General features: G+C 36.7%; 1 protein-coding gene across 3 annotated transcripts in view; it reads left to right on the top strand.

Annotated features, from left to right (window-relative positions):
* The first annotated feature begins 994 nt into the window (after positions 1–994).
* uso1 (USO1 vesicle transport factor) overlaps positions 995–17,316 on the top strand; it is a 35,697-nt gene continuing 19,375 nt past the window's right edge. Inside the window, exons 1-12 of one of the 3 annotated variants that reach the window (XM_073863837.1) lie at positions 995–1,241; positions 1,462–1,548; positions 5,032–5,096; positions 5,214–5,290; positions 10,613–10,713; positions 10,802–10,909; positions 11,879–11,929; positions 12,018–12,138; positions 12,248–12,426; positions 12,811–12,951; positions 16,948–17,038; positions 17,149–17,305. In XM_073863837.1, coding sequence (XP_073719938.1) covers positions 1,176–1,241; positions 1,462–1,548; positions 5,032–5,096; positions 5,214–5,290; positions 10,613–10,713; positions 10,802–10,909; positions 11,879–11,929; positions 12,018–12,138; positions 12,248–12,426; positions 12,811–12,951; positions 16,948–17,038; positions 17,149–17,305 — 1,244 coding nt within the window. In that variant the 5' untranslated portion in view covers positions 995–1,175. Of the gene's footprint in view, positions 1,242–1,461; positions 1,549–5,031; positions 5,097–5,213; positions 5,291–6,217; positions 6,258–10,612; positions 10,714–10,801; positions 10,910–11,878; positions 11,930–12,017; positions 12,139–12,247; positions 12,427–12,810; positions 12,952–16,947; positions 17,039–17,148; positions 17,306–17,316 lie in introns of those variants that run through there. The other 2 variants (XM_073863838.1, XM_073863841.1) reach the window with 2 other exon arrangements.

The raw sequence follows: 17,316 nt of genomic DNA, 5'->3' as shown, positions 1-17,316 counted from the left end.
GCACTTAAACATTTAAAGAGTCAGATGTTCATGATATGTCCCATTTAAAAGAGAACCATTTAATGGCATTAAGCTTTTGGACTAACAGATGACATTGCCCTTTTTTACTAAATGAAACTGAAGTTAGAAAAGGTATTGATAGCCTTTCTAACTGTCCTAATATTTTTGCATCTATATCTGGCTTATTTGTGAACATTAAAAATTGTGTATTATTGTCCTTAAAAAATTTAACCTAAAATATATATTTAGTATACCAATCAAGGAGGTAGTACAATATTTAGGTATTAAGGTCTGTAAAGATCAAAAGGAGAAAAATTATTAAAATATTACACCAATTATTGGAAAAATAAAAAACAGTTAAATGTGTGGTTAATAAGAGATTCATTAAAAGGTATATTATTACTATCCAAGACACAAGCATCATCACGATTAGTGTATACAGCTCTATCCCACAGTTATAAAAGAGGTGGATATTATTTTGTTTCATTTCATATGGAAGAACAGACAGCACTAAAAAGTCAATATGCAATCCATTGAGGAAGGTGGTCAAAATGTACTAGACTTTAATACTGCTGTTCTTAAGTTGACAAAGAAAATATATATTGAAAATCATGCTTTGACAGAATTGGCTAATAGATGACAGCAGCACTGATTAATCCAGCCATCTGTTGCATAGGAATTGTAGACAAATGTATATATTTGGAAACATATTTGGTTATTTTGATTTTTAAAAGATTTTTAAATTAACATTCAGATAAATTAAAAATTATGGAGAAGGGCTGTTTGTTAATGTTAGCTAATGAAGTTAACCGGTGCTTTTTTTTGACTCAAAATCAAATAAAAGTCACATACTCTTGAACCTCTAACACTAAAGATCCTGTTTTTATTAAAAGTGTGTACGAGCTATTTATATGCAAATACTATATTTTTGTGTATCTGTTTCTTTAAGAGATTGTTGGTCCTATGGTCAGCCACGTATCGCCACGTATCTGCGCGTGCGCATCCGCGTCAGTTCCGGGCTGCGTGCGTAGAGGTGCGCCGTGGATCAACATCGGACAGCAGCTGTTTTAATAACATTTACTCTATACCTGCCCTGGAGAATCTGAGCTTCAATTGACCTTAAATTCTGACGATCAAGCTGTAGATTATTAATAATCACGTAAACACGAAGAAAGATGAATTACCTTTTTGGAGTTATCGGAGGACAACAAACAGGCCCACAACCTACAGGAGCAGAGACAGTGAGTTTCATTTTTTGTTTATGATGATTTGTTTAGTCAAAGTACTTATTGTAACCAAAAGCAATGAGTGAGTTTAATGCTGTTTATGTAATTATAATCAGTGATCGCATTGCATTGCATTGCATTGCATTGCATTGATATGCATTGCACAGGTTAGCACTTTTCATGTGTGTCTAATGTTTATATATAAGCATTATGGGATCTTATTGTTCATTACCAGGTTCAGAGGTTGTGTGACCGTGTGGCCTCATCCACCTTGTTGGAGGATCGAAGAGATGCTGTCCGAGCCCTCAAGTCTTTGTCCAAGGTGACCAACAATTCATTCTTGTCATGTCGATAGAATATGACAGTTGTGGTCAGGTGCTGCTACAGTATATCAGCTCCTTCTGATTATCAGACATGATTATTTAAACAATATACCAATTTTTTTTTTCATCATTTATTCATACAAGTTATATGACTATACAAGTAAATGTTATAAGCAAGTAATTAACATGTTAGAGTTTGGACTTGATAGTTTTTCCTTCCGTTTATAGTATAAGCAAAGTTCTCTGCGATATATTTATGTACATTTCAGTATTGCCAAATATATACACACAATAGTTACAAAAAAAAAAGATGTCCAGCTTAGTAACTCCAGGGCTCAACGCAAATAATTTTTTACGTTTCAGGTTTTCACTAGCCCCGCCATAAATTTCACTAGCCCCAGGAAAAAAGATTTCAGTGTCTCGTATTTAAAATAATAATAATAATTTAAGTCAAATATAATTGTATACATATACATTTTGTTCATCATTTGTTAAAAAAGATTATCGTGAAAATCTGACTTATTCCATGTTTGAGTGCTATAATTGGGTTCCCAGTGCTTCTATCAACCTAGAAAATGTGAAAAAGAACAAAGCAGTATCTTAGTTTTGGTAAACCATTCTATGCAAGCATGGGAAAAATAGGTAATTCAATTTTGGCTCCTCTTGTGATGTCAGAAGGGGATAATACAGCCCCTTAATCTGCACTTTTCAATCATGAAAATGCCATTTAGTGCAGAGAATATATTATTTGCTTTTAAAAGGTAACACCCAAAAACGGCACATTTTTGTTCACACCTACAATTTTAACATGCTATAATAAATTATCTATATGGTATTTTAATCTAGAACTTCACAAAAGTACTCTGGGGTAGAGGTCGACCGATATGGCTTTTTCTCTGGCCGATGCCGATATTTAGAAATCAGGGCCTGTTTGGCCGATTTTCTATATGTACATAATAATCAAAATGTTCTCATCATTAGCAGATATTTTAAATGTAAAAATATCACTATTTGAGTCAAAGTATTTAAAAATATTATGACTGCTCTTTCTGAAGAGTTTTACAACCTCCTCTGCACCATGCATTTATCAGACACAGATATTACCTGACACTCTGCTGTCATCATCTTTGATCAGTTTTTTACCATGGCTTTTATTGCTTTGTAGGATAAAATCCTTATTTGATAGACCTGATAAATTATCTATTCATTATAAAGTTAACATAGTAAAATGTCTATGTTTTTTAGTTGAGTCTAAACACATTTACATTCTCATTTCTGAGGCACTATAAGTGACTGATTGTGCTGACAGTGACGTCTTGTGAGTTTAGTGTTGGGACAAATCTGTTCAACCGTTCATTCAAACGAATCCGTTCAAAGGAGTCAGTTCGCGAATCGGACGCACTGAGTTCTAATACAGGCTGAGCAGCGCAAAACTGTAAACAAAGTGTTACTGTAACAACACGAAAAACATTTCCTCGGTGGGTATGATTTGGTCTTCCGACCTTTCGACATCGAGCAGGGAGACAGTTTAATGACAGAAAGGGTGCACGCTAGCGGATCTGCTCTCCCTGTCACGCAGACAAAGATCATCAACACTCATTAATCACATGAAATGAGCCTAATCTTTGCACGGACAGTGCACCACGAGACACAAGCCCGTCGCGCTGTTGTACTGGCTGCTTAATTCGCGCGATCCCGCCATCGTTTACTAAAGCTGTTTGTGAACAAGGCACGGCTGCACACACACGGGAGCGATCTGCTTGCAGCAAGAGGCAGCGTCACGAGTTCTACAACAACGCATAGGTGCCCGCAGATGCGCCTGCCTATTAATCAGCCTAATTTTGCAGCAAAATCGGCCAAAGCCGATTTTTTAAAAATATGCTCTATGTTGAGCCCTGAACCCGATATCTCTTTCCAAAACATATTAGTAGATGTATTAAAAATTACTTTGTGTGTAGCATAGTTTTGCTTTGAGTGTAAAATGAAGCTCTGGGTTAAGAATTTAAAGGCACAATATGTAAGATTATCCAAAAACTACTAGCACATTGTTCTATATTATCATAGAGTCATTTGTTAGTGGTGCCATGTCCCGAGTTATCTTCAGTTTCTGTTTTGTTGTCATGGAAACCATAGGTGTTTTTGACCTAAAATCCCTGTGGTCCAGCTGCAGCCTTAGGCACATGTCACGTTCTGCATAAAAATTATGGTATGTCATGGGTACGTAGCCGGGGGGCTCACCCGACACACCTGTGTTGAGCAGCGGGCTTGTCCACAGCTGACAGCAAAAAACTGTAATAGGCACCCCCATGTGTGAGAGGAGCCGTTGTGCACATGTTACTATGGGGCCACAACATCCAGATCACTCGGCAGTGTTTCACCCCGTTACCTTACCCTGTGCAGTGCACACCTTTCCTTTCTTTTGTAAAGCGCGTTCCCGCCAGGGTGGCGCTGCATAGTATTGGGGTGAAGCACTTCCCCCTTGATAGAGAGAAAAGCCGGTTATGAGTGGCTACTTTATTCCTGATACTTTTATTTCCTATTACTCAGAGCGGGCTGCCCCTTTGATTTGACGCAGACCACTCCAGCTGGCCTGGTCCCGTTACATTATTGGCACAGTGCGCTGGTACTAAGTCCAGAGATTGCGAACGTATAATAGAGTTTGTGCCTGACGAGAGAGATAGAACGGCTTGTGCAGCCCCACACACGTTTACTGGGTGCAATGCTGTTCCCTTCAAAGTGGGCAGAATGAGCATCCCACTGATGTTGCTATTCTCATTAGTGTTGTTGTGTTATGAGCGCTTTTTTATTTTAAATACGAGTGGTAGTTTTGTTGTATATTGCGTATAGCGCAGACAATTTGTTGCAAATTCAGAAATATGAGAGAATACACTGTTGCTGTTACACAGAGTTATGACTACAGAACACGTGCACGGGCATACCGCATCATGGGTATGGAGAGAGCTCACACCAGAACGGGTATGTGTGGGAAACACTACTGCTAACCTTTTGTTAAGTCACGCATGATGAACTCGATCAGCCGTCTTCTCTGTCAGTAACGTCCGTGACTGTTGACGTTTACGCGAAAAAGAAAGTACACGGAGGAACGTGGAGTTAAAATACTTTTCACTGTTATGTAAGAGAGGCACGCTGCACGCAACGAAAGAGAGGGAGGAGAGAGGCACGCTAAGCTCTCGCTATAATGAATTAAGCCGTTTTGAATAGTAAAATAATAATGTAAATGGGAATCATGAGAAATCTATTTGTGGCGGGCCGCCACAGATAAATCAATGTATGGGAAACACTGCTGTGCCCAGAATGGGCGTTATATCTTTATTGTTTATTAGCTAACATTGCAGTCAGAGCAGATCTCTATGCTATGGGCAGCCTGTTTCAATAAAGCAGAGGCTAATATGGCAAATATGAACTCTGGAGATCACTTTCGGACACTCTTTAAGCCTAGTTTTTTACACTTTATTTTACAGAAATACCGTTCGGAGGTGGGAACAAAGGCAATGGACCATTTGATTCATATTCTGCAGACTGATAGGTATGTTTAAAACTATTTTAAAGCATTTTTTATCTTATTTTATTTTATGTGCTGTGATGTGGAATTTGGGGTTATTTAACACACATTGTGCATTTTTCTGGGGATTTTTTTTAACAGCTCAGACACTGAAATCCTGGGTTATGCTTTGGACACATTATACAATATTGTTTGCAATGATGAGGAGGAGGAACAAGGTAGGTTACTTTTTTTTGTCTTTTCTAGTTCACTTTTTATTTATTAGTTTTAGTGTCCAGAAATCACCAATAAACCTGTAATTCATGTCTCATTTCTCATTCCTAAGGATAACATAATTATTAGGAATGCACCGATAGGATACAGATTTTAACAAACCATTGACCGATTCCGTTACCAATTTTACCGATGCCACCTGCTCAATTAAAATAGATAATTTTTTTGATCTCGTTTTAAAATATTTAAAATTGGGCTTGTTTATTGCTGCATCATTAAAACATATTCATCCAACATGGATTGGATCCATTTATTATTTCTGACCTGTGCTGGCAATTGAGTCGGCAAGTTGAGCAAATTTTCAGGGTTTACGCGAGGTCTTGCGTTTCAAAATCAAAATTTATAGCCTTACAAGTCATATATTTGTCAGATGTGTCAGCCAGTATGAGGAAGATAGTTTTGTCTTGTCACTTTTAATAACTTTTTAACATCGATCAGGTCCCAAATAGGGATGCACCGATACCACTTTTTCCATTTTCGATTCCGATACCAGAATTCTGATACATCTTTTGAGGCGCACTCTTTTTTTAATATTTCAATTACTCTGCCTACATAATTTAAACATTGAAATATGTAACCAAGAGTCTTAGCTCTTTCTAATGATATATAGTTTGTCATTATAAGATTCGAATGGAATCAAAATATAGAAGTAAACTCAGGTGTCCCATACACGATACGGCGCCAGTTAAGAGGTTTTTACATTTATAAAAAATTAGATGGTAATATTGGCGGCCAATACACTGGTGCATTTTTAATAATAATTTTTTTCATTTAAGTACTTCTGTCACATTCAGTAAACATTTCGGTCTAATACTAGTGTCTCTGCTGTATATGTTTTTTTATGTAGAGGGTATATTGTATATCTGATCTCACTCCTTTTTCTTTTCATGTTTAATCCAGATGATTCTGAAGGTAAAGCACTTTTTTTGTGCATGATGCTGTCTAACCACTAGCCTACCCATGCATTAAAAACCTCAGTCATCCCTCAGCATTTTACTAGTTGATTGGGAAAGATCACTGTTAACGGAACCTTTAAAGGGCGTGTTGCAGGTTAAATTTTTCAACGAATTTGTGCAAATTGCTTGTTGATATTAAACATTTAAACTGTTATCCATTGTATTTTATGTTGTTGGGTATCACAAAACGGAATATAATATGAAAAAGTACAGCGGTTTGCAATGATTCTCCTTTCCCCCACAACGCACTGTATGACGTCACGCTGGGGAAAGAATTTACCAAAGCCGCCTTCAGAGCATTAAGAGTGACTAGAGAGACGAGTAAAATACAGTTATGATAGCGCAGATTATAGATAAATACATAGACAGACAGACAGATGGATAGGCTAGTATAGAGAGATAGGCAGACAGCCAGATAGCATAACGTTAGCATAACTTTGTGTAGAAAGTAAACAAAAATTAACATACTCGTGCGTGCTGGCTTGAGGGGGTCCATGATCCTGCCTGAAATGGGTGTACCTTTATGCGATCTTCAGCACAAACAGCATGTCAAATCCTGGAAGCTGAGTGAGGCACGTCACATCTGTTCGCGGGGTCGACCAGCGACCAAAACGCACTCACTTCCTTACAGCCAGTAGCGGAGTGACAATCGGGAGAGTCGGGACTTTCCCGGTGGGCCGATCTGATAATAGTTATACATTTCGAGTTATATTAGCAACACCGTCTGGCGGCGTGATGTGCGGCCGGTTCCCGCAGCCCGCTGGTCAAACTGTGCAGCCTCTCTGCTCAACAAAGTATATAAAAGTGCTCAACCTGTTCGGCAGGTCCAACCATGTACAGGATTTATAAAAATACGGTGAGCAATGAGCGGTCCCTCCTCAAATGGCATAGCGTTTGACATCATTTGATGTAAAAAGCCGCCGAACGCCTGTTTATTACAGTACATATGTGGTCGGAGTGCGCTGCAGCTGCTGATTGCTGCTTCTGCGTATAAAATGATTGTGTGATTAGTTATGATCGCATAAACAATATAACAAAGCATCCTTTTATTTCACAAAACAATGTATTTTAGATATTATTTGATAGACTAGTAAGTGTGGATTAAGGATGTTTAAAAATCTCTAGCCTGGTGGTCAGGACATGAATGGATCAAGTCAGCAGATTTGCAAAGTTTTATTTATCTCCACATATATCATAAATAATAATTAGCATGGTAACTTTGCAGTATACCACATTATATATTTCCTACGATGTATAAATGATTTCCATATTATATACGTAAGTATTAAACAGCAATAAATGTCTCATCTACTTCTATGGCTCTGGCTGAGGCTTTCTCCACTTCTCCCCAACAAGACGTCATCGCCGAATTGCGTAAAAAAAAAACGTTATACCAAAAACGTAAAAAAATTGGTATTTAAGAAAATTTTTGAGACATTTTAAAAATGATATACACATCTTGAGTGATTTATGTACCCATTAATCGACAGTGGTGGTTAACCTGCAACACACCCTTTAACTGGTTTCAGACTTTCATATAATAGCAGATTTTGTTTAATCAGCCTAAAGGTGTTTTCAGACCTGTAGATCGATTGCTTTGTTTCGAAACCAGGGGTCAAATCGCTACAACGTAGAAATTTCATGTTTTCATTGTTAAAATTTTCCCAAAGGTTTGGTTTAAGTGACCTGTTTTTTATTTATGTATCAAAAATATAATATTCCATGAACTTCCGCGTTATACAGTACATTGCGTTTTTCATCACTAGATTCTGTGATTTTTGTTTGTGTTTTCAAATCATAGCCTACTAATGCAAACATGTATGATAAGCACATTGTCTTTATAGACTTTATTACGTAGCAAGTGGACAAGAGTCGCCAGTAGTAAACAATGGAGCGCACTCTGCTGGACAAACGAAGTAATTATATCATTTACAAGCACTTATCTGCACTTATCTGTTCTGTAAAAATAATATTGTGGCAAATTGGTGCCAGCAGATAAGTTGGTCAGGCTCTACTTTTATGTTGTAGTTCAGTTTAAGGTCACGTTATTGCTGCACTAACTGCATAAATATCTTTGTTCTTAAGATAACTTTATATTGTATCTTAAAGTGTGCCATGTGGGAAAAGGTCAAGCTTTGATGGGTTGTTTTGTCTTTTCCTGTTCTTTTCTTGTTTTTATCTGTTTTTATACATTTCACCCTATCCACTGCCCCAGTTTCTTGAAGGAATAATTCAACCAAAAATGTAAAATTAGTTCATCATGTACTCACCTCATGTCATTGTAAACCCATGTAGCTTTCTTACATGCAGCAAAAAGTGAAGTTTAAAAAACACATCCAGGCCAGTCTTTTTCATTTTATGTAAAGGGAATAACCCTAAGCAGGGCTCCATTTGGTGGCAGCCTGGCACCCTGCTAAGGTAGTCAATCCCAAATGTTAAGAAAGTTGTTCATATAACTCAATCGCTAAGTCATGTAAAGCCATGTACTGTAATAGCTTTTGTCAAGATCATATCTTACACTGTGACCTAACCAGATGCAACACACAATAACAGGTATTGGGTATCTTTTGTCCTAACAACCTGTGACGCAATGCCGCGACATTTCTGTTTTAGAAACGGTTTCTATTTCTGCGTTGTCCTGGCTGACAGCTCCGTATACGCAGAGATCTAATTTAATGAAAGTTCTGCGCATTATGAATATTAATCATCAACAGGGCTTGACATTAACACGGCGGGTAGATTTCAACTGTTGCGGGTAAGACAATCACTTCCACAAGCCACTTTGGCGGGTTGAATCGTTTTTTAAAGGCTATGCAGGGCTCCAGACTAACTTTTTTCATTAGGAGCACAGTGGCCCACAACTGAAAAATTTTAGGGGCGCAACCAGAAAATTTTGGGGCACACACCGTAAATCAACATCCTAACCAAATATTTACATTTCCACTGTATTACTAATAAATACTTTGATGATAGATGCAGAAAGTGCAATGTGCTGTTTCAAAATCAGTGTCACATCACAAAAAAAGGTCAAATTTACTGGTCGCACATGTGCGACTGGATGTAAAATTCAGGGGCACACTCTCAAATTTTGGTGGCAGTCTGGAGCCCTGTTATGTGAAATAATATACAATGGGCAATGCAGAAATTTATAGAGATCAGTGCATATCTGAGAGCATGCGTCCAGGCAAGAAAAAGAAACCTATGAGTGGAGAGATTCACACTTGCGCATCTTAAGTCCTTTTTTCACTTACAGTCTTTATAGGTAAATTATTGGTAAATTGCAGTTAACAAATCGAGTGAACAGAACCTCTAGTAAATCAGTGCTGCCAATTTATCAGTGAGAGGTGTTGTAGGATTGCCAGTAATATACGGGTAAGCACTACGTGTGAGCGGTTAATAAGGATTACCGGCATTTAGAAATTACAACGTCAGAATGTGCTAATCATTTCTGGCCAATCATAAATTTTGATACAGATGACGCATTTACCCCCGCACTGTTTACGGATGTTTCTTACACATAACGTCCACATCTCTTCACCAAAGTTGTTTAAAATGCCTTACCATCTATTTGCCTAATTGCCCAATGTGTGAACAGCACATTTTTGTATTTACTGGTTATTTCATTCTGGTAAATTCATGGTAATTTACTGAAATTACTGTTTGAAAGCGGCTATATTGATAGCACTTTTGCACAACAATAATGCACTCTTGACATGTGTCAGTAAATAAGCGCTTAAAATGAAGTCTTATATCACTTTTAACAGAAATCATGATCAAGCTCATAAAATACAATCTGCATAATAAACACATTGACAGTAAAGTTCAGGTCTCGCTTAAGCAGTTTTCACTAAAATGTTAGACCGCCTATTTGGAAAGATACCTTTTATTGCGTGTTGCGGCTAGTTAGGACACTGTGTTATACGTACCTTGCCAGGTTTGCCGTCATATTATTGGATCTTTTATCCAGTTGTTATTGACTAGTCTGTTGAGTTTATAATCACCTGAGAGTTGATAAATTAGTTTTCATTTTGGGTTAGCTATTCCTTTAAATTGTGGGTTTATGTGCTTTATTTGTCTTCCCTCTTTGTATTAATACCCTTTACTGCTATTCCATTCCATTGCTTCATCATACAATAAAGCTTATTTACTGCCTTTTTACAGTTTTATCCTGTTGGAAAGCGATCCCCACCTAGCATCACATCGCAATATTAAATGTTCTCACCTTTCTGTTCCCATCTACATTTTCTTTGTTGAATATATGAAGTAAAAGCAGCAAGAATAAGTTTCTTTGTATCTCATTTTGTCTTTTAGAGGAGAACCAGCAAAAACAGGAGGATGATATTGGAGTTCAGTTTACTGACAAGTTCATCCAAGAACCGGAAAATATCACACTTCTTCTTACACTGTTGGAAGTAGGCTTGATGTGACAACCTATCTTCTGCCTTTGTTGAATCTGTTTTTTTTTCTGATTTTCCTTTTTTACTGTTTTGTCTGTGGTAGGAGTTTGACTTTCACGTGCGCTGGCCGGGCGTTAAGCTTCTAACTGCACTTTTGAAAAACCAATGTGCTCAGGTTCAGGGGATCATCCTTGTGAGCCCCATGGGAGTCCAAAACTCTCTTGAGCTCTGGAATAAACCCACTCAAGAATTTGACTCTAAAATCCCATACATGTTTTTTGGCATGATTACTTTGGGTGTCTAAGTTACAGTGAGAAAAATAAGTATTTGAACACCCTGCTATCCTGCAAGCTCTCCCACTCAGAAACCACGGAGGGGTCCGAAATTGTCACCGTAGGTGCATGTCCACCGCGAGAGACACAATCCAAAAAAATTCAGAAATCACAATGTATGATTTTTTTAACTATTTATTTGTATGATACAGCTGTAAATAAGTATTTGAACACCTGTCTATCAGCTAGAATTCTGACCCAAAGACCTGTTAGTCTGCCTTTAAATACCTCCACTCCATTTATTATCCTAAATTAGATGCACCTCTTTGAGGTTGTTAGCTGCATAAAGACACCTGTCCACCCCATACAATCAGTAAGAATCCAACTACTAACATGGCCAAGACCAAAGAGCTGTCCAAAGATTTTTTTTTAGATTATGTCTCTCACAGTGGACATGCACCTACGATTGACAATTTCAGACCCCTCCATGATTTCTAAGTGGGAGAACTTGCAAAATAGCAGGCTGTTCAAATACTTATTTTCCTCACTGTATGTCATATGCTTATCTATAATTTATTAAAGATTTAATGTAAGTGTAAATCCCGTGTTATTATCCTGATAATACAGACTCTATTGGCTTTCGTTTATTTTGAATGGTGATATTTTTGCTTAGTTTCCAATACATTACAAAATTTCATTTGTAGTTTATTGTAATGTAAATGGGTTGAACTTCTATACTCCCCATTGGCACAGTCTATGTCCTTAGCCTAATATGCACACTTTACTTATTTGGCAAAGAATCACATTTGATTCGAGTGAAATCATAAGTAAAAGCAACTTAATTTGCCCAATTTCTGATATACAGTGAATTATGTAATATTGATATGTTGCTTCATTTGGCAGGAGTCTCCAGGTTAATGGATCTACTTGCTGACTCAAGAGAAGTAATCCGAAATGATGTAAGTGATATTGATTCTTATTTCCATGATTTTTTTGTTGTTAATGAAACTGAAATTGTTAAGTAATTTTACTTTTTTGGTCCTTCAGGGTCTCCTGCTGCTTCAGCAGCTAACCAAAGGCAATGCTGCAATTCAGAAAATTGTGGCTTTTGAAAATGCCTTTGAGAGACTTCTTGATATCATCACAGAGGAGGGTTCAAGTGATGGAGGTAAAAATTTTAAACATCATTTTATTTGGACAATAAATAATGGTCTCTTAAAATTTGAAATCCATGAATTCTTTAAGGTAATTTTTTAACCTCCATCCTCACCTCACAGGTATTGTGGTGGAGGACTGTCTCTTATTGTTGCTCAACCTCCTGAAGAACAACAGCTCCAACCAGAATTTTTTCAAGGAAGGCTCTTATATTCAAAGGATGAAACCTTGGTTTGAGGTGGGGGATGACAACTCTGGTTGGTCGGCACAGAAGGTCACCAACCTCCATTTAATGCTTCAGGTACATGCAACTATAACCAAATTTCAGTAAAACCAATGGGATTTGAAATTGTGTAGATTAAACAGACATCTACAAAATAGCCACTTTCCAAACAATTGTGAAATAGCTATTTAAATCTATATTGATGTGCAGCCTAAAGGCTTGCACACTGTATTAAGTTGTGTTAGATATTGTAATCTGCAATGTCATTATTATTATTAAAAAAAAGTATTTATTTTATTAGGTAAAAAATAGTATCATATGGCTTACGTGTTTAATTGCTTTATTATAATAGAGATCAGGATGACCTTCCTTGGCTTGTAGAAAATATTTGCTGTATATGCTTATTATTTTTGGATGAATTATAATTTCCTGTTGGATTTTATCTCTTTGGTCAAAATGTAGCTGGTGCGAGTAATGGTTTCTCCAGTGAACTCTCCAGGGGCAACAGCTAGCTGTCAGAAGGCCATGTTCCAGTGTGGTCTCCTCCAACAGCTGTGTACCATCCTCATGGCTACAGGTGTTCCTGCAGACATCCTCACAGAGGTCAGATTGCTCTCAGATTTTAAGTCTCATTGGCTTTTTCACACATAATTAAACCTCATTTTGATGATGTGATGGATATAAGCACCAATTATTTTTAAGGGGGCACACTGTGCACAGCTCACAGAAATGTATGCATAAACATTAATTAAAGGGGCCATAGCATTAAAATCTGACTTTTTTCATGTTTAAGTGCTATAATTGGGTTCCCAGTGCTTCTATAAACTTAGAAAATGTGAAAAATATCAACCCAGTAACTTAGTTTTGGTAAACAATTCTTTGCAAGCACGTGAAAAAGTAGGTAATTGAAATTTGGCTCTCCTTATGATGTCATAAGGAGATCTGATTATAATAATACCGCCCCTTAATCTACACTATCCAACCACTGCACTAGGGCTGTCACTTTTGTGAAAAAATCATTTTCGATTTTTAACATATAAGTGTTCATTGAATCGATTGTAAAATCGATTTTCCAAGTAAAAGACGTTTCCATTTTCAACGCCAAATAACAGACAAATGTAAAGAGAGCGCCTGAAACGCACAAGTCAGCAATATTTCTTATTCATTCAAGTTTCGTGCAGAATAAAAAACAGCAACAGTAGTGCAACATTCTCTAAAAAAATATGCAGAGTGGACTGCTGCCATAAATGAAAAACATTACTGCAGGCTTCATCCGGCTGCTTTTATGATTTAGGCAATTCAAAAATTATTTTAAATAATGATTCGATCCATTTCAAACAACTGTTCAAAAATGAAACTTTAAATAGACTTACTTGAAGTCGAGAACATGCTGTGTATTTTTTTATTAAACGTAACCGACACTTAGGCGGCACTAGGCAGGCATAATAAAAAGTGCGCAAAAAGGCTAGGGCCATTACAAATTATTGGTCAGGAAAACAAGTCGATCAACATTTTAGGGGTCAAGAGCAGAGCGCTTTTCATTTACTATATGTCCATCTGTTCAGAAGACGCATTCCGACCGCACTGATGTCCCAGGGAAACTCGGGTACTTCGTTGCCAGCTGCGTATTTCGTACTGCCAATCTTCCATCACAAAAGCGGGTCGCTGTCAGCTCGCAAGGGTGGCTCCTTGTCATAACTCATCATCTCCTGTAAGGTCACGATTTCGACGCTCTCTCGTGTTGCACAGGTTTATTGACGTTGTCCTCCATTTTCTTTGCAAAACACTAGATGCAGCGATTGACAGCGTGAAACTATAGGTGCGTAAAATTGCTGGGTATTTTCTGTCTAGCTTTCGCACACCTACTGCACTTTCGTAATTCTTTATTTCCTTTTTTTGTTTGTTTGTGAGTTTTGTTACATCTATATTTTTAACTGTTTAATTCTTTTAAAATTAATAGTGTACATATTTGGTTAAAATCGATTGCCTATTTTCGTTTTCGAAACTCTTTTTGGTTGGTCCGATCGATTGTGCAATCGATTTTCGAACGAAAAGTGACAGCCCTACACTGCACAGCCATTTAGTGCAGAGAGAAAGAGAGAGAAAAAATAATTCACAGCACAATTGAGTTTCAATTGCAACAAACCACCATCATTGCAATCAGTGTTTGAATTTTATCAGCTTACTTGCATTTTAAATACACAAAATGCCACATATTTGCTCTCACCTACAAAGTGTCAATTTGTTATAATAAATTATTTATATAATATTTTGAGCTAAAACTTCTCATGTGTACTTCGGTGACACCAAAGATTTATTTAGCATTTTATAAAAGTCTTGTGTCATGGCCCCTTTTAAAGAAATTTTATAGAGGGTTCACAGTCTTTTCCTTGGCACTTCCACTTAAATTTCTAACAATCTTCTGAGCCCCCATGCCTTCATGTGAAAAAACCCCAAATAAAAGTGTTAAAAGTAGTCAGTTAGTTCAGAGTAATGACATGCATCTGATATAGCATTTATGTTTATTTACGTTTTCTTTAATGGCTTGTTTAATGTTGCTCAATTGTGCCATTACGGCATTTGCACAACAACTGCAAAATGTTATAAAATTAATGTAATTTTACATGCATAAAGTATATAAACAATGAAAATGACATAAACAACGATTGACATGATTAATTTAATTTTTTATGTTGCAAAAGCAATAATGCAGTAATGTACAATGTTCATTTATTTTCACCTTGCAATTATTAAAAACTTAAAAAATATATTTATATAAAATTATTAGAGGAATGCATTTTGCACAAAATTTTACTTCATACTGTATGCGAACTCTGGCACTGTATCTAGAAATATACTTATTACTTTGAGACACATTTTTAACCATACCTTTTTTTAACATCGAGGGTTAACTGTATGGAGGACCACAAGAGTCATGCAAAATGTAATAAAGAACTTCAATATTTAATAACTACCTGGACAATAAAAATAGCAATTAACAGATTTGTTTTAAAATTCATTAATTAATCTTTAAATAAATAGACAAAGTTACAAAAAAATAATTAAGTAACTTTTTATTAGGCAATAAAAAGTGAGATTATAAAAATAACGTAGAAATGAAATATGAATCCATTAATAAATAGCAAATTAATATAACAATTTACAAAAACAACATAAAACACTCAATAAGTTCATCATTTTAAATTGCATTTATAAATTCTTAATTAAATAATGATTTTCAAATTGTATTTCAAAAAGCGATTTAAAAAGAGAAATAAATAACTGGATTTATAAATTGGACAGGTTTAAATTAGGCATTTAAAAGGGCATTTTCGTTTAACATTTCTGTTTTCATTTCCCGATGGTTCTCCTTATTCTTTTCGTTATTTGATTTGCTTTTCGTTTTAGTCTCTCTATTTAGCTTTTCCGTGACTCTTTGGGTCCTTGCAAATGGTCAAATGAGAAATGCAAATTAGCTATGGCCAGGTGGATGTAACAAGCTCGCTGATTGGCTCTGATTGAATGTCATGCGCAGATTTATAGATCTCGGATGAGGACCCAAAGAGTCACGGAAAAGCCAAATAGAGAGGCCAAAACGAAAAGCAAATCAAATAGCGAAAAAATAAGGAGAACCATCGGGAAAATGAAAGCAGAGATGTTGAACGGGGATGCCCTTTTGAATGCCTAATTTAAACCTGTATTTGTAGTTCAATTTATTTGTTATATTAATTTGAACAATTTATTGATGGATTAATATTTCATTCCTGCATGTTTTTGTAATCTCACTTTTTGTTGGCTAATGACATGTTACATACTGATTTTTTTGTGGCTTTGACTGTTTGTTTGTAGATTGATTGATGAATTTTTAAACAAATGTATTGATTGCTGTTTTTGTTGTCCAGGTGGTTGTTGAGTGTTGAGGTTCTTTGTTACATTTTGCATGGCTCTTGTGGTCCTCCATATAACTGCACATTACCGTACTCGGGTTTGGAAGTGTTGTGAACATTTCTGACAACGTTTTCATTCTTTAGATAATAAAATGCAGCAGCAAGGAGCTTGCGAACGCACTAAAACGTGTGCAGCTGCGCTGTTGCGTCTACAGCGTATGCTAGCTGAAAGAAGCAAAATGTAACATGATCAAAAAAATCATATCAAAATGACAAATCTCTAAAAAGTGATGAGAATGCAGCACAGAACTGATAATGTGGTGGATATTAAACAGATGAAAAGACAAGTAACAAATGAATAGTCGGTTCTTTGACTTGGAGGTTGCATGCAAAATCCGTATTTGCACATGCCCTCTCGGTTTAAATGGGCATGATGCCTCTGGAAATGAGCAAAGGACAAACATAATAGCTCAATGTTTTATTAAAGCCACTTGACAAGGCGCTAATAGCCATCTCATTACTATAGCAAATAATGTAGATATGTAACAAGCGGAGTCCTTGTAAAGTCTCAGCGCTGCGTGGCCATACAGTTTGAAGGAATATAATGTAGTACGCCGTGTACAAAGCCATTGCTCTTATACGTCTTATAATAGATGCATTAAAATAGTGAATATTATCATAGGCATCTAACTGTTCGCCCTTCTTGTTGCAGACCATTAATACTGTGTCAGAAGTCATCCGTGGATCTGAAGTGAATCAAGATTACTTTGCATCTGTTAACGCACCTTCCAATCCACCAAGGCCTGGTTTGTCCTCAGCACTGCTTATTGAAGAAATGCCCAATAAAATGTATTCTGTGTTATTTGTTGAAGAATAGGAAATATAAACATGTTTGTTGTTGTTTTCTTTAGGCCTGCAATTGTGGTTCTCCTCATGTCTATGGTGAACGAGAGACAGCCGTTTGTTCTGCGCTGTGCTGTGCTCTACTGTTTCCAGTGCTTCCTGTACAAGAACCATAAAGGGCAGGGGGAGATAGTAGCGACACTACTGCCTTCAACTATAGATGCTAAATGTAATGTAA

Source organism: Misgurnus anguillicaudatus, chromosome 3 (genome assembly GCF_027580225.2).
Source record: "Misgurnus anguillicaudatus chromosome 3, ASM2758022v2, whole genome shotgun sequence".
Lineage (NCBI taxonomy): Eukaryota > Metazoa > Chordata > Actinopteri > Cypriniformes > Cobitidae > Misgurnus > Misgurnus anguillicaudatus.
Note: the sequence above shows the minus strand (reverse complement) of the source record. Positions and strands in the feature narration are given on the sequence as shown.